This window comes from Dermacentor variabilis, chromosome 1, assembly GCF_050947875.1.
Source record: "Dermacentor variabilis isolate Ectoservices chromosome 1, ASM5094787v1, whole genome shotgun sequence".
Taxonomy (NCBI): domain Eukaryota; kingdom Metazoa; phylum Arthropoda; class Arachnida; order Ixodida; family Ixodidae; genus Dermacentor; species Dermacentor variabilis.
Genome location: NC_134568.1, coordinates 4,205,656 through 4,228,456, shown reverse-complemented (window position 1 = coordinate 4,228,456; position 22,801 = coordinate 4,205,656). Strand labels below are relative to the sequence as shown.

Below are 22,801 nucleotides of genomic sequence, written 5' to 3'. Positions count from 1 at the left end.
ACAAAATTGATAGGTTACACATGAATGTCAAAAAATATAGTAAAATGGAAATATAGGTTTGCAGAACCCTTCTAAACAACGTAAAAAATTCACGTACGATATAAAATGACGTATCGAATTTGTCCGCTTTCAATGATCTGATGGATCTCGTTTACAGAAGCGCGATATCTGCTCTTGATGCAGAGTTATGAATTTGTAAACTTCATGCTTCTATTTTTTTCAAACTTTCGAATTTTTGAAAATCCTTTTAACAAAATTCAGGACCTAAATAGAAATTCCGCGACCAACAGTCACTAGAATTTCACTTTCCCTCTCAAATGCAACAAATTTCATTAAAATCGGTCCAGGGGTTATCTCAGAAAAACGTTTTTGCCTTTTTACATGTATTAGAATAGGCCGCGTCGGAGTTGGGCCCGAGCTAAAGCTTCCTCTTTAGAGGAAGCGTGGTTACTCGCCAGAAAACAAGGAAATCGCACGACTTACGGGCGTCTCGGCTTTTTTTCATGTTTTTACGTCTCGGCTCCCGTACGACACTTTCACATTTGTCTCTTCCATATTACTGTCTCTCCAAAAATCACGACAGTCTCACCTACCCAGGCGATGAAGACGGGAGAGGTGGCTTCGCCTCTGCCTGTGGGTCGACCAGAATTTTTGGCCGCGGTTTGAAAGACGGACGCCTAATCCCCGTTGTCTTCGTCGGTGGTTCTCCACCCTCGCCGCCATCGGGAGTACTTGTCTCGCCTCTACTTTCGTCCCAAGGGCGCTTGCCGGCCAGGCCGCCGACTGCGCTCTCGCTGTCGTCCATGTTGTCCTGTCCAGCTGTAAACTCTGTTTCCTTGGCAGAAGTTTCACACGATTCTGGCCTCTCTGAGGCCGTTGTATTCCCAGGTTGTAGCTCCGACGGCTGTTCTGCGGGCTCTTGCCCTGTTGTCGCGTTGGGCCCTTTCAGTGTAGCCGGGTCTGGCGTCGCCAGCACTCTGTCGGACCCTCTGTCACCCGGACTTGCTGCGTCTTCACCGTCAGCCTCGTCCATGAGTAGCTCGGACGCGTCGCCCCCCTCCACGGGCCCGGTGACGCTGGCATAGGATAGCGTGCACTCGTGCTCCTCATGACCGAACCTCCGGCAGCCACTACAACGCGGCACTCGGCTGTCACGACGAATGTGCCCTTTTCCTCCGCAGCGTAGACAAATGGGCGCTCTTCCCGGCACAACAACAAGGGCTTGCTCCCCGCTTACGTTCACTTGATGAGGAAGGTCGTCAATTTTAAGGCCCACCTTCAACCTGAGCGTTACCATACGGGTAGTTGAGCCCTTGTCGGCCACGCCGTGCACCGCCACCGCTCCCTGCTGACTTCCGTCACTTGGCCGTACGGCACTAACGCACGTTTCAAGTCTTCGTCTAGTACATTGTGGAGTAGTCAGTGTACCTTCATCCGCACATCTTCGTTTGCTGGATCGATGACGAGGCAGCGAGAATTCTTCACCTTGAGGTCACCGACGCCAAGGATCCTTTTCACAGCATCCATATTCTTGAACGTCACGGCCCACACATGGCTCATACGACACGCCCCTAAGGCAACAACCTCGGGGAGCAGCGTCAGACGAGCCAGTGTGTCACGGAAGTCTTCCACTCGATATGGCCGGGAACGCACGTCAGCATGCAAAAAAACAGTATTCAAAACAACTCGTCCTGTAGGAAGGTTCGGTAATAAAACTTCATAATCATTCTCAACGTCAAAAAACCTGTTACCGCGGCCAAAAAGTACCGCTGCAGCCAGCCTTGAAGAGCCTGCCATCCTGCGTCCGCTCAGCTCGGCTGCCGGAAGCAGACTTGCGCCACGGAGGCTAGCCATGTGCTGCAGTTTACCTAATGTGCTCGTGACTTTCACGCAACGCATCTGAAAAAAAAAAATCAAGAGACCACCGCCCCCGGGAGGGCTTGAACCTCCAACCTTTCGGTTAACAGCCTAACGCGCTAGCCGATTGCGCCACGGAGGCTAGCCATGTACTGCAGTTTACCTCATGTGCTCGTGACTTTCACGCAACGCATCTGAAAAAAACAAGAGACTACCGTCCCCGGGAGGGCTTGAACCTCCAACCTTTCGGTCAACAGCCGATTGCGCCACAGAGGCTAGCCATGTGCTGCAGTTTACCTCATGTGCTTGTGACTTTCACGCAACGCATCTGAACAAACAAGATACCACCGCCCCCGGGAGGGCTTGAACCTCCAACTATTCGGTTAACAGCCGAATGCGCTAGCCGTTTGCGCCACGGAGGCTAGCCATGTGCTGCAGTTTACCTCATGTGCTCGTGACTTTCACGCAACGCATCTGAAAAAAAAAACAAGATACCACCGCCCCCGGGAGGGCTTGAATCTCCAACCTTTCGGTTAACAGCCGAACGCGCTAGCCGATTGGCCCACGGAGGCTTTTTTTTTTCTCTTTATTACCTTGATTTCAACACCACTCAAACGCGTACAAAGTAGGTAATTTGGTGCAGAAAAATAATATTACATCACTTCGAGAGACTGTAGATATTTAAAACGCACTCAAAGAGGATATCACAGACGCCAAAGTGTCAAGCTCCTCAAACCACTCTGGCGGTTCAATCATGTGCTTGAGGGCATCACGTGTGTACCTAAGACTTTCACTTAGGTGTTCCCTCGCAGACCTTTAATCTAAGCGGGCATTCCTGTTATCCATGCGCGTTTTCCACACGCTGCTCATACACAAAAGCATTACCAAGTCAGCCGGCACTCCCCCTGTGTCTGCACACGGTAAGAACCGAATACCGAAAGGACTTAACGGCAGTTCTTTATTCAGAGTTCGTTTTAGAACATCCCACAAGAAAACTGAGTCATGACAATCCAAAAAGACGTGCTCAATAGTTTCAGGTTTCTTACATATGATGCAGTTAACAGACCATGGAACAAAGAAGCCCTTGCTTTGCAGCCATGGCTTCACAAGGAGAGTGCCCGAATGCAATTGAAAAAAGAAGGTTTTCGCTGAAGATCTAACCGGCATTTTTCTAACGCGTTTCAGCACATTGCGTTCAGGTCCTAATTTATACATCATACAGTAAACAGGATGCGGCAAGAAAACATAAACCAGATCACTATAAAGTTTCTTACGCAACACTGAAGTCAAAAATTCATTCGAAAAATGCGCTTTCAGTAAAGAAAAGGACATAACAACTTCCCTCAGAAAGCCAATTGGTGTTCGAGTACGTTCATTTGCTGATGAGACAACCCACTCAGGCAAGGAAGAACTCAATCTCACCTGAATAACAGTACGCAGAAATATATCAATTTGGTTCCTTATGAAAAAGAACCTAGTAACAATCTGTTTCAAAAACAAACGTGTTAATCCTAGTCCACCATTCTTCACCGAATGAAACAAGTTACACCGGTTCTCTCCCAAGTGGATCCCCGTATATATACCGCAAACACTCTGTGAAGTTTCTGCACCGAAATCCTTGCCATGCATAACACTTGTAGTACATAGTTTACCTCATGTGCTCGTGGCTTTCACGCAACGCATATGAAAAAAAAACAAAAAAAAACAAGAGACCACCGCCCCCGGGAGGGCATGAACCTCCAACCTTTCGTTTAACAGCCAAACGCGCTAGCCGATTGCACCACGGAGGCTTTTTTTTCTTTATTGCCTGTTTGCAGCACAAACCAAGAACACATTCAAATGCTAAAACATGTCAACCACACTTTGGCTAACATTATATATTAAAATCGCTTCAGCTTGATCAGTTCATCAAGAATAGCCACCCACTCGGGAGGCTCACTCTGGGCACGATATATTTCCCGAATATACGCGACACTTTCGATGAAGTTTATTCTCGCCGGACGGGTATCGACATCCGAGTGTCGCACTGCCATTCTCGTTTTCCACAGACTGTGGAGGCCAAGGAGCATAAACATATCGTACGGAACTCCTCCTTCGTTATCGGTTGGCAAATATCGAATACCAAGAGGTGTAATCGGTAGTTCTTTTTTAAGTGTACGTTGTAAGACATCCCAATGAAATATTGGATCCCAGCAATCGATGAAAACGTGTTCAATGGTCTCTGGGTTTTTACAAAGTAAGCAGTTTACTGTCCATGGCACATATATTCCTTTATCGTCTAACCATGTTTTTACGGGTAGCGTGTTTGTGTGTATCTTAAAGAAAAACGTTTTTTTGAGAGGGTTTAACTGGCATTTTTTTCACCCGTTTCAGCACATCATATCCTTGGCCTCCACAGTTTACAGACTTGTACAATGGTATTGGCAACATTGTGTCAACTAAGTCTTTATACAGTGTTTTTCTTGTCACAGAGCACAGATATTCCATGGAAAACCGCACACGCAACATACGAAGTGAATCAACCACTTCGCGCAGATATCCCCTAATACTTCCTCCCTTCACATTACTGGTCGTTACAACATATTGCGGCAGTGCTTTTCCGAAACGGACTTGAATTACTGTGCGTAGAAAATCATTTCTCTGATCCCGAAAAAAAAAGAAAACGCGACACAATTTGTCTGATAAACAAATGCGACAGGCCTAGCCCACCACTTCGAGCTGAACGAAACAAATTGGTTCTGCTGATCCTCTCCCAACTAGAAGCCCATATGAATACGGCAAAAACACGATGCATTTTTTGCACACTTGAACGACACAGTGATAACACTTGCATAATATACCACACTTTCGCTACTAAGAAGAGATTGCACACAGAAGCGCGTCCAAACATTGACAAATCTCGGCCAAGCCAACCCTTTGATTTTTTACTCATTCTATCAGCTTCATCGGACCAGTACTGTGGGGTGTCATTATAGTGCTCGAGCGGCACACCCAAGTACTTAGTTGGCGTTGTTGACCACCGGATGTTTGCAAAGTGAGCTGGTATAATGTCCCTAGTGACTGTGCCATATACCGATGCTCTTTTGCCAATTGATCTGGGCTCCAGATTGTTCACAGTACTTCTTTACAAGACGTACAGCTTCAAGAACGCTATCACGATCCTCGCAGAAGACTGCGATGTCATCAGCGTATGCCAGTACCTTGACTTCAGAAAGCTGTAGCCGAAATCCTCGGACGTTGTCAGTGCGTATCACTGCTAAACAGAAAGGCTCGAGGTACAATACAAAAAGCAATGGACTTAGTGGACACCCTTGTCTAAGGGAAGATCTCAGTGACAGCTTCTCGCTGAGGGATTTATTAATTATAATCTGTGTCGTGCATTGGTCGTAGGCCATTTTGACGCCGTCTAAGATTACTTTCCCTACGTTAACATGTTCCAAAACAAGAAGAAGAGCATCGTGGGACACACGGTCGAAGGCTTTCGCCAGGTCGAGTTGTAACAAAGCAACGCGTCTAGCGAAAACGTCGCAACACTCTAGAACGCTTCGCGCTACGTGGCTGTTTGTAGTAATAGTGCGGCCTTTTATGCCGCAAGTTTGATGCGGACCGACAAGATTTGTAATGACTTTTCGAAGTCTCTTTGCCAATACCTTCATGAGTATTTTATAATCGGTATTTGTAAGGCTAATTGGCCTGTATGCCCCAACCGATAAAAGCGCCTTGTGGTCATCTGTTTTCGGTATTAAAACCATGTGTGCACTTCTGAAAGAAGCTGGCAGTCGCTTATATTTATGTGCCTCAGAGTATACATGCTCCAACACTTGAGCAAGCCCAGTCGCAAATGCCTTATAAAAGGCGGGTCCTAAGCAATCGGGACCCGGTGATTTGCCTGCAGGAAGCTCTTCGATCGCGTGCTCTATTTCTCGGACGCTTATCGGTTCCTCGAGACTGGCTGTTACGTCGTCATCAACGCGCGGCATAAAATTCATGAAACTTGATTCAAATTCAGCTCCCACGTGGATTGGGATGCTGAACAACTTGCGGTAGTGTTCGGTAAACGCCTGTTCAATCATATTCGAGTCGGAAGTAACCTCATCCCGATAATTAATCTGTCTTATTTCATTTTTCCTTGCGTACCTCTTTTCATCGGCAATGGCGCGTTTGTTCGGCGTTCCATCAACCCACAGTCTTTCCGTCCGTGCCCGAATCACTGCTGCTCTATATTTTTCCGTGTCAATAGCTTCCATCGCGCTTTTAACTGTTCTGATTTCATCGCTAAATTTTCCAGGTTCCGCACTGTCCATGAAAATCAGAAAATTTAGTTCCTTCTGGAGCTCATTTTCTTTCATTTTTTCATTGTGTCTTCTAACAGCTCCTACTTCAATTGCAACTTGTTTCACGCGAACCTTAAAGTCTTCCCATACTTCTGCCCAAGGTACACTCTCATTACTCAACATGTTTTTAATTTCGTGCTTTACATCGTTTATAAATTTGTCAACACTTAGGTGTTTTTCGTTAAATTTCCAAAGTGCCCAATCGAACCGCGGCTTTTTTGGCTTGGCACCGAGTGCAAACACACTATACTGTGATCGCTAAAGGACACCAGCTTCACGACATAGTTTTCGCATAGAGGCACAAGATCTAACGAGATGTAAGCTCTGTCAAGTCGTGCCTGGCTATCTCGTTGACAGTGTGTAAATTGCGGCTGAAAAGTACTGGCCAAAAGGCGACCAACGTCTTCTAGGTTGTAGTCATTTACTAAGGTGTTCAATATCACTGCACTCGTGTACTGCGGAAATTTACGTTTAGCACGATCTTCTGCATGACACACACAATTAAAGTCACCAAGAAAGATGATGTACTTGTCACAACGAAGGTACTCTTCTAGATTTGAGAAAAAACGACATCTTTCATTGATATCATTTGGCGCATACACACATATCATCCTCCATTGTGATCCATTGTGTAGCTGCACAAGCTGCACACAGCTCCAGATAGTCAAGTGCCTCACGGAAATGCTCGACATGGTAGGGCCTCGCCTTCAGGTCTCCATGCAAAAAAAAAAAAAAACAAACGGTCGTTGTAACTGTCGATCCTGTAGGTAGTTGTGGCAAAATAACCTGGTAGTCATCCTTCGGTGTGTCGTTCAACCTGAGACCGCGGCCCTGCAGGGCCGCTGTAACCACCCCTTCGGAGCAAAACATTCCGCGACCGTTCATTGCGGTGGCCGGAAGTGGAATCGCGCCACAAAGGCTAGCCATGTGCTGCAGTTTACCTCATGCGCTCGTGACTTTCACGCAACGCATCTGAAAAAAAAAAAATAAGAGACCATCGCCCTCGGGAGGGCTTGAACCTCCAACCTTTCGGTTAACAGCCGAACGCGCTAGCCGATTGCGCCACGGAGGCTTTCTTGTTTTTTTTTCTTTATTACACGGAAAAGAAAACTGAAGGTGTATTACAAAGTGGACACGACTACACACTTAAAACGCAGGCAAACACACACATGCATCCAACGAGAGCATCCAGTCTGGCGGAGGTTCCTGCGCAGCGTAGACACTTCTTACATAAGCAGCACTTTCGCGAAAGAAGGACTTTGTAGATCGCGGGCTTTCGGCATGGCGGTCACACAGTCTACTTCTCCATAGGCTATGTAAACCAAGTACTATGAACATGTCATAGGGAGGACCACCCGTAACCTTAAACGGTAGAAACCTTATTGTATATGGGGTCATGTCAATGTCCTTTTTGAGCGTCCGTTGGAGAATGTCCCAAAAGAATACAGCGTCCCTACAGTCTATGAAGCAGTGATCTATGGTTTCGGCACGTGGACAGAGCCGACAGTTTGTTGACCACGGCACAAAGCAACCCCTCGAATTCAACCAAGTTTTAACAGGGAGTGTTTCCGAATGTAATTTAAAGAAAAATGTTTTTACTCCAGGAGGTACACACATTTTTCGGACGCGCTTAAGTACATCCTGATAAGGTCGGTTGAAATAAGGTGCACGATACAAAGGATCTGGGAAAATAGAGTCCACCAGTGCCGCAGAAATTGCTTTTCGACTCGCAGTGAACACGTACTCCAGGCTGAATCTAACGGAGGCTAGCCATGTGCTGCAGTTTACCTCATGCGCTCGTGACTTTCACGCAACGCATCTGAAAAAAAAAAAAAAAACAAAAGACCACCGCCCCCGGGAGGGCTTGAACCTCGAACCTTCCGGTTAACAGCCGAACGCGCTAGCCGATTGCGCCACGGAGGCTAGCCATGTGCTGCACTTTACCTCATGCGCTTGTGACTTTCACGCAACGCATCTGAAGAAAAAAAAAAAACAAGAGACCACCGCCCCCGGGAGGGCTTGAACCTCGAACCTTCCGGTTAACAGCCGAACGCGCTAGCCGATTGCGCCACGGAGGCTAGCCATGTGCTGCAGTTTACCTCATGCGCTCGTGACTTTCACGCAACGCATCTGAAAAAAAAAAACAAGAGACCACCGCCCCCGGGAGGGCTTGAACCTCCAACCTTTCGGTTAACAGCCGAACGCGCCAGCCGATTGCGCCACGGAGGCTTTTTTTTTTCTTTATTGCCTTTTCACAAACGCCAACAAAAAGATCAAATACACGACATGTACATATTCTAAAAACACCAGCCACAGCTCGGCCAGTGTAAGGTGTTTAAAAGGGCTTCACAGAAGCCAATTGGTCTAGTACAGGAAGCCATTCCGGGGGTTCACATAGTGCTCTGAACAAGTCGCGTGTGTATATAATGCTCTCAACAAAATATTGTCTTGCTGAGTGAGCCTGTATATGACAATGCCTGATGTCCATTCTCGTCTTCCATACGCTGTGCATACAAAGCAGCATTAGCATATCACTCGGCGCTTCCCCTGTTTCTGCACGTGGAAGAAACCGGATTCCAAAAGGGCTTATCGGCAATTCTTTTTTAAGTGTTCTTTGTAGGACGTCCCACAGAAATAGGGCGTCATGGCAGTCAATAAAGATATGCTCAATTGATTCTGGCTTATTACAGATTAAGCAGTTTACCGAGCAAGGTACAAAAAGACCTTTGCTTTGTAACCATGACTTTACAGGGAGAATGTCGGTATGTAATTGAAAAAAGAACGTTTTAGCAGAGGGTCTCACTGGCATTTTTTTAACGCGCTTTAGCACATCGCGCTCAGGACCTAGCCTGTAGGCAGCTCGGTAAACCGGTAATGGTAAAAATACATCGAGAATATCAGAATACAGACGCTTTTTCGTGACATCACACAAGTATTCATATGAGAACCTTGCCTTGAGCAGGCGTACAGAAGCAACCACTTCACGCAAATAAGGACTGAGCGGTCCAGCTCCGAAAGAAACAGTTGACACGACAAAGTCAGATAGATAATCATGCAATCGTGCTTGGATCACAGTTCTCAAAAACACATCAGTTTGGTCCCGCACAAAGAAGAATCTGCTTACCAGCTGCTTGAAAAACAGGTGTGAGAGCCCTAGTCCACCATTTTTCACCTTGTGAAACAAATTGCACCGGCTTGTGCGCTCCCATTGCGATCCCCAAATAAAGGTCGCAAACACTCGGTGGATTTTTTGAACCGAAGTTCTTGCCATGGCCATCACTTGCAACACGTAGAACACTTTTGCAATTAAAAACATATTACAAACGGAAGCTCTTGCGAACATTGAAAAGTTATGGCCACCCCATTTATCGGTAGCATTTTTGACGCGTTTATTTTCCTCAGACCAATATTCATCAGCATTGAGGTAGTTATTTAGCGGGACACCGAGGTACTTTCCGGGGGAGACGGTCCAATTCATATTACAGTACACCTCGGGTGTGCTCTGCCAGTTGCCATGCCAAAATCCAAGGCATTTCGGCCAACTGATCACGCTACCAGTTGCTGTGCAGAACGCCTTAGCAACACTGACAACTTCCTGCACGCTTCTAGCATCAGTGCAAAACACGGCTATGTCGTCCGCGTACGCTAAGACCTTAACTTCACTGCTGAAAAAAGTGAAGCCTCGAATACATGGTGTTGCAAACAAACGTAAACAAAACGGCTCCAAGTATATCGCAAAAAGTAGAGGGGACAACGCACATCCTTGTTTCACACTCGACCGCACAGGAATTGACATACTTAATTCTTTGTTGATCACTAATTTGGCTGTGCAATCATGATACACCATTTTAACACCTTCAGTAATTACAGATCCAACATTTACGTGCTCCAGCAATAAAAACAGAACTTCATGTACAACTTTGTCGAACGCTTTATGTAAATCTAGCTGAATCATAGCTACGCGGTCATGCATTGCGTCACAACATTCCAGAATACTTCTTGCTATGTGTATGTTCGTAAAAATTGTTCTACCTTTAATGCCACAGGTTTGATGCGGGCCAACGAGGGACTTAATAACGTTTTGGAGCCTTCTAGCTAACACTTTCATGTATATTTTATAATCTGTATTGGTCAAACTAATGGGACGGTAGGACTCAACTGAAAGCAATTTTGCAGGATCGTCAGTTTTCGGGATCATTACTACGTGCGCTGTCCTGAACGAGAGAGGCGCTTGCTTTTTTTCATAGCATTCAGCGATCACTCGGTGTAAAGCCACTGCCATTTCTGCCTTAAAAAATTTGTATACGGCTGCACCCAGTCCATCTGGCCCAGGTGATTTGCCATTGCCCAAGTCATCGATTGCCGCTTCAATTTCGGCGACGCTAATTTCAGATTCCAGTGATTCTCTAACCGTGTGCTCTAATCTTGGCATAAGAGTTAGAAAGTGGGCTTTGAAGTACTCGGGGTCATAAATTCTTCCTCCGAGAAGTTCGGTATAAAATTCAACAAATGCACATTTTATCTCTTCGCTTTCTCGTGTAATTTTGTTGTAATATCGAATTTCATTTATCTGCTTATTTGCAGCATGCTTCTTTTCTTCACTTAGCACACGCTTAGTGGGCGTTTCGCCCAGCCACAACTTTTCAGTGCGCGCCCTTATCATTGCGCCGCGGTACTTATCTTCGTCGATCAACTCGAGTTTCGCTTTCACCTCTGGTATTTCTTTTTTAAACGCTCCAGGCACTTCATGTTCTACCCCTAACATGTACAACAGTTCACTGTGTAACTGTTTCTCTAGTTGCTTTTCCTTGTGACGCAATACGCATGCTCTATCGATGGCAGCAATTTTAATGTCGCATTTAAACTGCTCCCACACTGATATGAAACAGTTGGTTTCCGTATGCAGGGCATTTGAATGATACTCCTTGGCTCTCGTGACAAACAATTCATGTTGCAGCAGTTTTTCATTGAACTTCCACAGGCACCAATTAAACTTGACACTCTTTCGTTTTTCGCCAATCGTAATCGACACCAAACTATGATCGCTAAAACTGAGATATTGTGTTTCATAAGAGGAACACAGTGGTACAAACTTCGCCGGTACGTATATTCTATCAAGCCTCGCATGGGAATCACCTTGAAAGTGCGTATACCGTGCTTGGCCATCTCGCGTCATTGCATAACCAATGTCCTCAAGCTCTCTCTCAATTACTATCGCGTTCAACAGCTCAGCGCTTCTATCGCGTACTTTGAGGCTCGTCGTTTTATCTTCAGCTGTACAGACGCAGTTGAAATCCCCAAGAAACACAACATGTCGTTCTGTTTTCAAAAATCCTTCAGCATACTTAAAAAAAAATTCGCGTTCATGAATTTTGTTCGGTGCGTAGATGCACACAGCGCGCCACAGTAGACCAGCAAAAATAAAATCACATGCGACAAGTCTCCCACTATCGCAGGTGGACACTTTTTCTACAACCGATATGCTATTGCGAATAAAAATGACGCAGCCTCCTGACCGTCCAACAGCATGGCACACACATACACTGTATCTAGATCGAAAAACTTGAACCATCTGTTCTGTTTGCTCCTCACTCTCAATTTTTGTTTCTTGTACAGCCAGAAGGTCAACGTCATTCTCTAAAAGCATGCGACTAATCTGACACTGCCGCCTGCGCGAACACATTCCTCGCACATTCAATGTCGCAACGCGTAGGCTAGATTTAAAGTTAGACGCCATCTCATGGGGTTGCTTGGCCAAGCGTCCTACTCACATCGATGCTGTGGGGTTCTTGTGGTCATCGTTGAAGGCTACTGGAACGGGTCCTCCGCTAAGGCGGAGGCGTTTTAGGGGCCACCCTACTGCCAGGCGGCACGTTCGGCTTCGGTTTAAGCATAGACCTCCGCGTAGTCGATGCCTTCGTTGGAGGTTCGCCGGTGCCTGACGCAGTAGTTATTCCTGTATTGCCAGTGTCTTCGTGAGCACGCTTTGCAGCGATGCTTCCGGTCATAAGCATCTCGACGTCCGTTGCTTCGTGGCCGACTTCTTGCGGCAGTGACGATGACGCGCTTGCTGCCTTCACGCCTGCGTCGCATGTTGCAGTCTCTGGCTTCGTTTCCGGGGCTGCAGCCAAGGGCTCACCCCCCAGGTTCGCTTCCTGGACAGCTCCTGGGGAGGGTTCAAGGGGCTTTGCAGGAGTCTTTGCCACGTCGTTGTCCTCCCTGCTAGCTTCTTCGGCATCTGCGGCGTCCATCATGTGTTCGGATACTACGTCCCTTTGGAGTGGGCCTGTAACGCTGGCATAAGAGCGCACACATTGGGAATCATCGTGGCCGAAGCGACGACAGACCCCACATCGTGGAACGCGGCACTCTCGCCGGATGTGTCCGATGCCACGGCATCGGAGGCAGAGCGGCGCTCTGCCAGGAACGAAGACGAGCGCCATATCCTCAGCAACACGCAGTTGGTGTGGTAGGTCGTCCACAGTGAGGCCCACATTTAATTTCAGCGTCACCGAGCGGGTGGTTGATCCTTTGTCAATGCAGCCCTTGACCTTCCACTTGTCTCTGCTAATTTCCGTCACTTTTCCAAACGGCGCCAAAGCCACTCGCACGTCTTCGTCCGGTACGCCATGAAGCAGCCAGTATAGCTTCAGTCGGACACCTCGATCGCGCGGGTCGATGACCATGCAGCGGTGGTCTTTAACGTTGAATGCTTCAGCTTCTAATATCTTCCTCTTGCCTTCCTCGTCCTTAAATGTCACTGCCCACAGGTGATTCATTTGGTATGCCCCGAGGGCAACCACTTCCGGCAGCAACGAAAGACGTGCAAGGCTATCTCGGACATGCTCCACTCGATATGGCCTGGCTTTCACATCGGCATGCAAAAAAACGGTGTTTAAAACAGAAGCACCTGTGGGCAGATGAGGCAGAACAACCTGGTAGTCTTCAGCCGGCTTTTCAGTACACCTGATACCACGGCCCACACGGGCCGCTGAAACCGCCCCTACAAGGGAGCACATGATAGCACGTCCTTCCACTTCGGTAGCCAAGACGCGTCCATTGCGCCACGGAGGCTAGCCATGTGCTGCCGTTTACCTCATGCGCTCGTGACTTTCACGCAACGCATCTGAAAAAAAAAAGGAAAAGCAAGAGACCACCGCCCCCGGGAGGGCTTGAACCTCCAACCTTTCGGTTAACAGCCGAACGCGCTAGCCGATTGCGCCACGGAGGCTAGCCATGTGCTGCAGTTTACCTCATGCGCTCGTGACTTTCACGCAACGCATCTGAAAAAAAAAAAAAAGAAACGAGAGAACACCGCCCCCGGGAGGGCTTGAACCTCCAACCTTTCGGTTAACAGCCGAACGCGCTAGCCGATTGCGCCACAGAGGGTTTTATTTATTTATTTAATGCCGGTCTTTGACAGAACACAGAAAATACAAATGTTACGCACATCTCACAAATGCACAACAGCGAGAAAAAGAGAAAAAAAAATTACAATAATGCCATCCGTCCGTATAGGACCGGCGTTGTCAAATTAAAATTCCTTCATGGCTGTGAGAGCTTCTAGCCTCGACAGCCGATCCGGTGCACATTCTTGCATTTTCTGTACATCAACAAAGCGCGACATACATTCTCTGAAATATATATGAACCGGCCGTGCGTCGGGATCGCAGTGGTACCCAGCCATTCGAGACCGCCATATACAGTGGAGAGCATTAAACATAATGAAGTCATATGGGACGCCGTCTTCATCCTTAATAGGCAGATACCTGATCCCTTGGGGGTTCACAGGTAATTCTTTCTTCAGGGTTCGCTTCAAGACGTCCCAGAAGAACACAGCAGCCCAGCAGTGCAAGAACACGTGATCTATGGTTTCGGGCTTCTTGCAGATCAAGCAGTGAGAACCCCACGGTACGAGACAGCCTCGTTCTTCCATAAACGTCTTCACGGACAGGGTTCCAGTGTGGAGCCTAAAAAAGAAGGATTTTACCCCTGGTGGCACGTGCATGCGTTTCACCCGTTTAAGAACGTCCTGTCCTTGCCCTCCATTGTATATGGCTCTGTATAGCGGCACTGGGAATACAATATCACAAACATCTTTATACAGCGTTTTGCTTTTCACTTGACATAGGTAATCATTTGAAAACCGAACAGTAAGGAAACGGACACTGTCGGCCACTTCCTTAAGATAGCCACGAAGTGTTCCATTCATGCTTGCCGTTGTGACAACATGTGCCGGCAATGTGTTGCTTAATCTGAGCTGACATACGGTGCAAAGAAAAGGATCGCGCACATCGCGGAAAAAGAAAAATTTGTTGACCAGTTGTCGAACAAAAAGATGGGCTAATCCCACACCCCCGTCTTTCCCTCTTCTGAACAAATTTGTTCGGCTGCACCTTTCCCATGTTGAACCCCATATGAAAACCGCAAACACTCTGTGCAGCCTTTGCACGTTTAGTCTAGAACAATATAACGCTTGCATAACATAGTATAACTTTGAAATTAAAAAGATGTTAAACTGTCGCTCTTGCAAAAACAGACAGGTTAGTACCTTTCCATTTGTCTGCTTTTTCTTTCATGTCACTTGTTTGGTTCCTCCAATATTCATCACTGCTATTGTAACTGTCTAGGGGAACTCCGAGATACTTCATCGGAGTTTTCACCCAGCTCACACTTGCGAAATAGTCCGGTGCAGACAGCCAATCCCCATGCCACAGCCCGAGGGATTTGCCCCAATTTATTCTGCTACCCGTGACTTCACAGAAATTATTTACTACAGTTATTACTTCGGTTACACTTGGTTTATCTATACAACACACTGCAATGTCGTCTGCATACGCCAGTAGCTTCACTTCTGTCGCTGCCAATCTAAAACCACGTATTTTGTCATTTTCATTTATTGCCACACACATGGCCTCTATATAAATAGCAAACAGAAGTGGACTGAGGGGACAGCCTTGGCGCACTGAACGCATAATGTTAATGGGGGTCCCCAGTGACTTATTAACAATTAATCTGGTTGTGCAATTCTTGTAAGCCAAGGCCACGCCCTCAGTGATGATGGAACCGACATTAACGTGATCCAAGATGGCAAACAAAATAACATGCGCGACACAATCGAAAGCTTTCTCGAGATCGAGCTGAAGAACTGCAACGCCACCTCCGGTGACGTCACAGCACTCGAGAACACATCGCATCTTATGAATGTTAGAAAAAATAGTTCGCCCTCTGATGCCACAAGTTTGATGGTCTCCGACTATTTCTTTGATGACACCTTGGAGTCTGGTAGCTAAAATCTTCATAAATATCTTGTAATCAACATTTGTTAGAGATATTGGCCTATAGCACGACACTAATTTTAGTTTATCTGTTTGATCGCTTTTAGGTATTAGTATAGTGTGCGCGTTTCCAAAGGAAGGGGGCAAACATTTCTGCTGATACGCGTCATTTAATATCTCTGCCAACAATGGAGCCAATTCTCTCTTAAATGCCTTATACCAACGAGCGCCGAGACCATCAGGTCCAGGCGACTTTCCCGGGTTCAAATCGTCGACTGCCTTTTCGACTTCCCCCTCAGTTATTTTGGCTTCCAATCCTTCTTTGAAATCATCACTTATTCGCGGCATGCGATTAAGAAAATGCGCTTTAAAACCATCTACATTCGCTTCCTGATATGCAAAGAGCGACTGGTAATACTCGAAGAAGGCACTCCCAATGCTCTCACTGTCTTCAACGACAGTCCCGTTCATTAGAATTTTATCGATGTGGTTTCGCCGTCCGTGCGCCTTCTCAAGACCCAGCGCCCTTTTAGTGGGCGTCTCCCCTGCCGCTAGTGCATTTGCTCGCGCACGCACGATGGCGCCTTGATAACGCTCTTTGTCGAACTGTTCAAGTTTTTCCTTGCTGTTTCGCACGTCGTCTTTGTACGTACCAGGCTCTCTACACTCAAGCGTTATCAGCTGCTCAAGCAGTCTTCTTAAGCCCTTTTCTTTCATTTCCCTCTCGAATTTTATGCAACTCGATCTTTCTATGGCTTTAATTTTAACCTTTTGTTTAAAACATTCCCACTTCTCCGTTATTGTTTCCGTTGCATCATCGAATACCTCGTTAACCGCATCCCTTACTGCTTTTACAAAACACTGATCACTTAGTAACAAGTCGTTCATTTTCCACAGATCCCAATTAAAAGCATGTTTAGTTTTCACTATACCTATGTGACATTTTACGAGGCACTGGTCCGAAAACGACACAGGCACTACACTATAGCTGTGGCATATTGGAATCGTGTCCAACGATATGTACATTCGATCCAGTCTTGCATGACTACTGCCTTGAACACGAGTAAAAGTCACTTCACGCCCCCCTTCCAGACACTCGAATACATCGTCAAGTTCATTTTCACCTATTAGTTTCGATAAAACGCTGCAACTTTTTCCCGCACACCGGCATTATTCACTCGGTCTCTGGCATTCAACACACAGTTAAAGTCCCCTAACAGAATAACGCGCTTATCACAACGGACGTGATTATAAAGGTTAGAAAAAAACAAGACACGCTCCTCCACTGAATTCGGAGCGTAGATGCATATGACGCGGAATTCAACATTACATATCAAAACATCGCAAAAAACAATCCTTCCAGATTCGCAGGAAAATACACTTTGAATCTGCAGTCCAGGCAGCTTCTTGACGAACAGAATGCACCCCCCGGACGTGCCTACCGCATGGCTAACCACCGCAAAATATCTGTGCGTGAATCGTCGCACCATGCTCCCGGTCTGCTCCTCTCCATCAACCTTAGTCTCTTGGACGGCTAGTACGTCTAGGTTGTGATCAGTGATCAACCGTAGGACCTGACTTTGCCTACGACTAGCCGCCAACCCTCGCATGTTCAATGTTGCAATAGTAAGGGACGGTATCTCAGCCATCTTAAGCTAGCGAGAAAAGCAGGCCCGGAGCATGGTGCTTACCGTTCACGACTAGCCCTCGGCTAGCCGCCTCCGGGACCTCCCGGCTTGTTCGTGTCGTTAGGCGAGACCGTTTTGCCCACAGGCTTCCTTTCAGGTGGCACATTAGGCTTTGGCTTGTAGCCCATCCGCCTTCTTTGTGGCGTCTTCGTCGGCGGCCCTTCGCTGGTGCTGGTGGCACCACCGTCCCTGTCCTTGGTCTCGTCGTGGGGGCGCTTGACTGGGGCACCAAGAGTCCCAGTGCGCTCATCGTCGTTGACTTCCTTGTCCTGCAGCATTACCGTCGTGTCGTTGTCGGATGTGTCTTCGTTAACGCCTCCCGTAGCAAGGCTCACTGCAGGCGGGACCTGCACCGGTTTGTCTGTCTTCTCGTCATCCTCAGCCACCGTGCCTTCAGCACCGGCGGTAGATGACCCTCTGAGTGTCCCTTTCGAAACCGAGTCTCCGGTTCCTTTGGCGGCGTCCTCCGTCTCGACCACGTCCATGACGTGTTCAGCCGCAACGTCCCTCGCTGCTGGTCCTGTCACGGCGGCGTAGGATTTGACGCAGTCAGCGTCAACGTGGCCGAAACGTTTGCATCTGGAACAGCGAGGGACTTTGCAATTTCGGCGGATGTGCCCCGTGCCTTGGCATCGCAGGCACTGCATGGGTCGACCGGGCACGACCACCAAGGCCAACTCTCCGCCGACGCGGACCTCATGAGGAAGGTCCTCAACTTTGACGCCGTTCTTTAGCTTGAGGAGCACCGTCCGGGTGGTCGACGTCTTGTTTCCCATGCCCTCGACTCGCCACCGCTCCCGGCTCACCTCCTCCACCTTGCCGAAAGCCGCGAACGCTGTCCGGACGTCCTCGTCGGCAACGCCGTACAGCAGTCAGTGAAGCTTAAGCTTCACCTGCTGGTCCTGCGGGTCCACGATGACGCACCGTCGTCCCTTCACTTGCAGGTCCTTTAGGGAAACTAGCCTTTCCGTCACAGTTGCATCATTCAGGGTCACCGCCCAGACGTGGTTTATCTGGTACGCCCCTATGCATACCACGTCCGGTAAGAGGCCCGTCGGCAGTAGCGCGTCCCTGAAATCTTCGACCTTGTATGGTCTCGCACGCACATCACCGTGTAAAAACACGGTGTTAATCGCAACTCGTCCTTTAGCCAGTTGAGGCAAAATGAACGGATATTCCTTATCATCTTCCGTAATCCTGTTTCCGCGACCAAAAGTGGCCGCTGTCGCTGCCGCGGAAGAGGCCATGACCCTATGATCCGAACAGCTCGGCTGCCGGATGCAGAATGCGCCACGGAGGCTAGCCATGTGCTGCAGTTTACCTCATGTGCTCGTGACTTTCACGCAACGCATCTGGGAAAAAAAAACAAGAGACCACCGCCCCCGGGAGGGCTTGAACCTCCAACCTTTCGGTTAACAGCCGAACGCGCTAGCCGATTGCGCCACGGAGGGTAGCCATGTGCTGCAGTTTACCTCATGTGCTCGTGACTTTCACGCAACGCATCTGAAAAAAAAACAAGAGACCACCGCCCCCGGGAGGGCTTGAACCTCGAACCTTTCGGTTAACAGCCGAACGCGCTAGCCGATTGCGCCACGGAGGCTTTTTTTTTATTGCCTGCTTGGCATACAACAAAAGTAGATACAGTGCATTGTCACTTTTAAAAGTGCTGTCACATCACTTTCAGCACGTGAGGGGTTAAAAACGCAGTTGTTTCATCACAGATAGTTCCCCTAAAAGGGGGTACCACTCAGGCTTTTCCGTTTGAACTGTGTACACTTCTCTCAAGTATTCTACACTCTCAATGAAATACTCTCGTGCCGGTCGCGAATTCAGGTCCTCGTTGCGCACGGCCATCCGCGTCCTGCACACGCTGTGGAGTACTAGTGCCATGAACATGTCGTAGGGCACACCCCCTACGTTCTTGACAGGCAGAAAACGGATGCCGTACGGGGTAATGTGCAAGTCTTTCTTCAAAGTCCTCTGGAGGATGTCCCAGAGAAAGACTGCATCACTACAATCCAGAAATATGTGTTCAACTGTCTCCGGCTTTTTGCAGATGATGCAGTCTACTGACCAGGCAACAAAAATGCCCTTTTCTTGCAGCCAAGGTATTGTAGGGAGTGTGCCACTATGTAGCTTGAAAAAGAACGTTTTTACTGATGGTCGTACAGGCATCCTTTTAACTCTCCCTAAAACATCGTCCCCTGGACCTCTTGAGTACAATGATCGGTATACAGGAAGCGGCAACATGGTTTCTACAAGATCTTTATATAATTTCCTACGCGTCACCTCAGAGAGATACTCCATTGAAAAGCGTACTTTTAAGATTTCAGAAGCACCAATAATTTCACGCATATAACCCCTTGGCCGTCTTTGTTCGACATGGACCGTTGAAACAATAAATTCTGGCAAATAATTCGACAATTGCACATGTAAGACTGTTCTCAAGAAGCAATGGCTTTGATCGCGTAAGAAAATAAACCTAGCCACGATCTGCCGCAAGAAAAGGTGGACTAGGCCAAGCCCCCCACTGCGCACAGATCGAAACAAATTTGTGCGACTGGTTCTTTCCCATGTAGAACTCCAAACAAATACTGCCATCACTCTGTGTAGCTTTTGAACTGCATTACGTGTCATAGATAACACTTGAAGAACATACCACACTCGCGAAACAAGAAATATGTTGCACACAGTTGAACGCGTAAACAATGAAAATTCTCGGCCACCCCATTTTTGGGTCTTTTTGCGTAGTTGCTCCGTTTCATTCTTCCAATATTCTGTTGTGTACCGGTAGTGTTGGAGTGGTACTCCTAGATACTTATCAGGCATCACCGTCCATGTGACATTTTCAAACAATGAGGGTGTACTTCGCCAATTTCCATGCCAGATACTGAGGCATTTATTCCAATTAATTCTACTACCGGTGCACCCACAGAATGTCTTCACATCATTTACTGCCACTCTCACACTTTCTTGATCATCACAGAACACTGCGATATCATCCGCATAACTAAGCACTTTGACTTTCGCGGTCATCAAGCGGAATCCACGAACTCGTTCATTCTGAAGCACTTTTTGGCAAAGAGGCTCTAGGTAGAGAGCGAAAAGTAATGCTGACGCAGGACATCCTTGTTTTACGCTTGATAAGACTTGAATGCTTTCGCTGAGCTGTTTGTTCACTACAATCCTCGTAGTGCATCCAGTGTATGCCATTCGTACCCCCTCCGAAACCACAGATCCCAGTTTTACGTAGTCGAGGATGCACAAAAGGATCTCGTGACTCACGCGGTCAAAGGCTTTCTCGAGATCGATTTGTAGCATCGCTAACCTACTCTCAAAATCTTCACAACATTCTAAAATATTCCTTGCAACGTGAATATTCGTCGTTATAGATCTGCCTTTGATGCCGCAGGTCTTATGGGGCCCTACGATTTCTTTAAAAACAGTTTGAAGTCGCCTGGCCAACACACCCATAAACAGATTATAATCAACATTGGCCAAGGTTATGGGCCGATACGATCCAATAAATTGCTGTTTCGCGGGTCTGTTGTTTTGGGAATCAACACAATGTGTGATCTGCGGAAGGACCCTGGTAATTCTTTCTTTTCATATGCCTCGTGCAAAACTTCACATAAGGCTGCTGCCACAGGGCTTTTAAATTTTTTTATGGAAAGCTGCGCTTAGGCCATCTGGACCAGGTGTCTTTCCAGAGGTAATTTTTTCAATTGATTTTTCAATTTCTTTGACGGTGATAGGTGCCTCTAAGCTTGCCTTTATGTCGTCGTCGAGTTGCGGCATAAGTGATAAGAATTCATCTTTGAATGTGCTACTGCCCTGTTTGATGCTTCCTAATAATTCGCGATAATGTTCCACAAACGCTTGTTCAATTATTGCTTTATCGCTTGTGACGACGTTTTGATATTCTATCGCCTTGATTTCGTTTTTAGTCGCGTAGCTCCTCTCGTCTGCCAGCGCACGTTTCGTGGGCATCTCGCCACACCAGAGCCTTTCGGCGCATGCGCGCACCACAGCTCCCTTGTATCTTTCTACGTGTATAGTCTCCAACTTTCTTTTCACATCTTTAATTTCTTTACTGCGCATGCCCGGTTGCACACATTCTTGACAGAGTAAAAAATCTAACTGGCACTGCAACTGATTTTCTTGTTTCATTTGGCGGTGTTTTATACAAGATGCTCTTTCAATAGCTTTCATTTGTACTTTTTCTTTAAAAGACTCCCATGTATGAATTAAACTGCCCATGTTACACTCGAAGACTTCTTCTAATTCAGTTTTAACGTTCTCTACAAAAGTGTCATCATCGAGTAGCTTGTCGTTCAATTTCCATAGGCCCCAGCTAAACCTCTGCTTTTCTTTCTTATTGATGGTGAACTAGGCTATGGTCGCTGAAAGATACGTGCTTCACACTGTAATGTCGGCACAAGGGAAGTAGCACAGTAGACACGTAGGCTCTGTCAAGGCTCGCCTGACTGCTGAGCTGGTAATTCATGAACTGCGTGCCCTGAGAAAGCACATATCCTACGTCATCCAACTCTCGCTCGCGAACCAGTGCATTCAAAAATAAGGCACTATAATCACGCACCGGCGCTTTGCTTGCCCTATCTTCGGGAATGCAAACGCAGTTGAAATCTCCGAGAAGAATAATTGTCCTATCACACGACAGCTGCACTTCAAGGTTTTCGAAATATATTTTGCGCTCTTGCTCCCTATTTGGTACATATACACAAACAATCCGCCAATTCGCGCCAGAAAAGTAAAAAATCACACACAATTAATCGTCCCACATCGTCAATATGCAAACACTCTACTACAATACCAATGCTGTTCTTCATAAAAAGCAAGCAGCCACCAGATGTACCATGAGAATGGCTGACACATACATTGTATAGGGAGCGGAAAGGCGAAAGCATGCGGTCTGTCTGCTCTTGGGACTCGACTTTCGTTTCCTGCACGGCAGCAATATCAACGTCATTCTCAAGCAACAAACGACGCAACTGATACTGTCTCCTCCTAGACCCAAGTCCTCTAATGTTGAGCGTTGCTACGCATGAGGCTCTTTCTAATTTAAAGGACATGCTATCGCTATGAGTAGGCCTACCACACGGTTTTTACTTCAAGTGGTTACTCGCCAGAAAACAAGGAAATCGCACGACTTACGGGCGTCTCGGCTTTTTTTCATGTTTTTGCGTCTCGGCTCCCGTACGACACTTTCACATTTGTCTCTTACATATTACTGTCTCTCCAAAAATCACGACAGTCTCACCTACCCAGGCGATGAAGACGGGAGAGGTGGCTTGGCTTCTGCCCGTGGGTCGACCAGGATTTTAGGCCGCGGTTTGAAAGACGGTCGCCTAATCCCCGTTGTCTTCGTCGGTGGTTCTCCACCCTCGCCGCCATCGGGAGTACTTGTCTCGTCTCTACTTTCGTCCCAAGGGCGCTTGCCGGCAGGCCGCCGACTGCGCTCTCGCTGTCGTCCATGTTGTCCTGTCCAGCTGTAAACTCTGTTTCCTTGGCAGAAGTTTCACACGATTCTGGCCTCTCTGAGGCCGTTGTATTCCCAGGTTGTAGCTCCGACGGCTGTTCTGCGGGCTCTTGCCCTGTTGTCGCGTTGGGCCCTTTCAGTGTA

The 22,801-nt window shown here is 47.4% G+C and overlaps 1 protein-coding gene and 10 non-coding genes across 11 annotated transcripts; all 11 read right to left on the bottom strand.

Annotated features, from left to right (window-relative positions):
* Positions 1-1,925: 1,925 nt before the first annotated feature.
* On the bottom strand, positions 1,926-1,999 carry TRNAN-GUU (transfer RNA asparagine (anticodon GUU)). The gene has a single exon. It is a non-coding gene; the product is annotated as a tRNA-Asn (tRNA).
* A 206-nt stretch (positions 2,000-2,205) lies between these two features.
* Positions 2,206-2,279, bottom strand: TRNAN-GUU (transfer RNA asparagine (anticodon GUU)). Its single transcript has one exon. It is a non-coding gene; the product is annotated as a tRNA-Asn (tRNA).
* Positions 2,280-7,189: 4,910 nt separating this feature from the next.
* TRNAN-GUU (transfer RNA asparagine (anticodon GUU)) lies at positions 7,190-7,263 on the bottom strand. Its single transcript has one exon. It is a non-coding gene; the product is annotated as a tRNA-Asn (tRNA).
* A 777-nt stretch (positions 7,264-8,040) lies between these two features.
* Positions 8,041-8,114, bottom strand: TRNAN-GUU (transfer RNA asparagine (anticodon GUU)). Its single transcript has one exon. It is a non-coding gene; the product is annotated as a tRNA-Asn (tRNA).
* Positions 8,115-8,195: 81 nt separating this feature from the next.
* TRNAN-GUU (transfer RNA asparagine (anticodon GUU)) lies at positions 8,196-8,269 on the bottom strand. Its single transcript has one exon. It is a non-coding gene; the product is annotated as a tRNA-Asn (tRNA).
* A 77-nt stretch (positions 8,270-8,346) lies between these two features.
* Positions 8,347-8,420, bottom strand: TRNAN-GUU (transfer RNA asparagine (anticodon GUU)). The gene has a single exon. It is a non-coding gene; the product is annotated as a tRNA-Asn (tRNA).
* A 3,599-nt stretch (positions 8,421-12,019) lies between these two features.
* LOC142574928 (uncharacterized) lies at positions 12,020-13,243 on the bottom strand. The gene has a single exon (XM_075683920.1). It carries the CDS (start codon positions 13,208-13,210, stop codon positions 12,020-12,022), a length of 1,191 nt encoding a protein of 396 aa, XP_075540035.1. The 5' UTR covers positions 13,211-13,243.
* Positions 13,244-13,348: 105 nt separating this feature from the next.
* Positions 13,349-13,422, bottom strand: TRNAN-GUU (transfer RNA asparagine (anticodon GUU)). Its single transcript has one exon. It is a non-coding gene; the product is annotated as a tRNA-Asn (tRNA).
* Positions 13,423-13,506: 84 nt separating this feature from the next.
* On the bottom strand, positions 13,507-13,580 carry TRNAN-GUU (transfer RNA asparagine (anticodon GUU)). Its single transcript has one exon. It is a non-coding gene; the product is annotated as a tRNA-Asn (tRNA).
* A 4,954-nt stretch (positions 13,581-18,534) lies between these two features.
* Positions 18,535-18,608, bottom strand: TRNAN-GUU (transfer RNA asparagine (anticodon GUU)). The gene has a single exon. It is a non-coding gene; the product is annotated as a tRNA-Asn (tRNA).
* Positions 18,609-18,683: 75 nt separating this feature from the next.
* TRNAN-GUU (transfer RNA asparagine (anticodon GUU)) lies at positions 18,684-18,757 on the bottom strand. Its single transcript has one exon. It is a non-coding gene; the product is annotated as a tRNA-Asn (tRNA).
* Between the last annotated feature and the right edge of the window lie 4,044 nt (positions 18,758-22,801).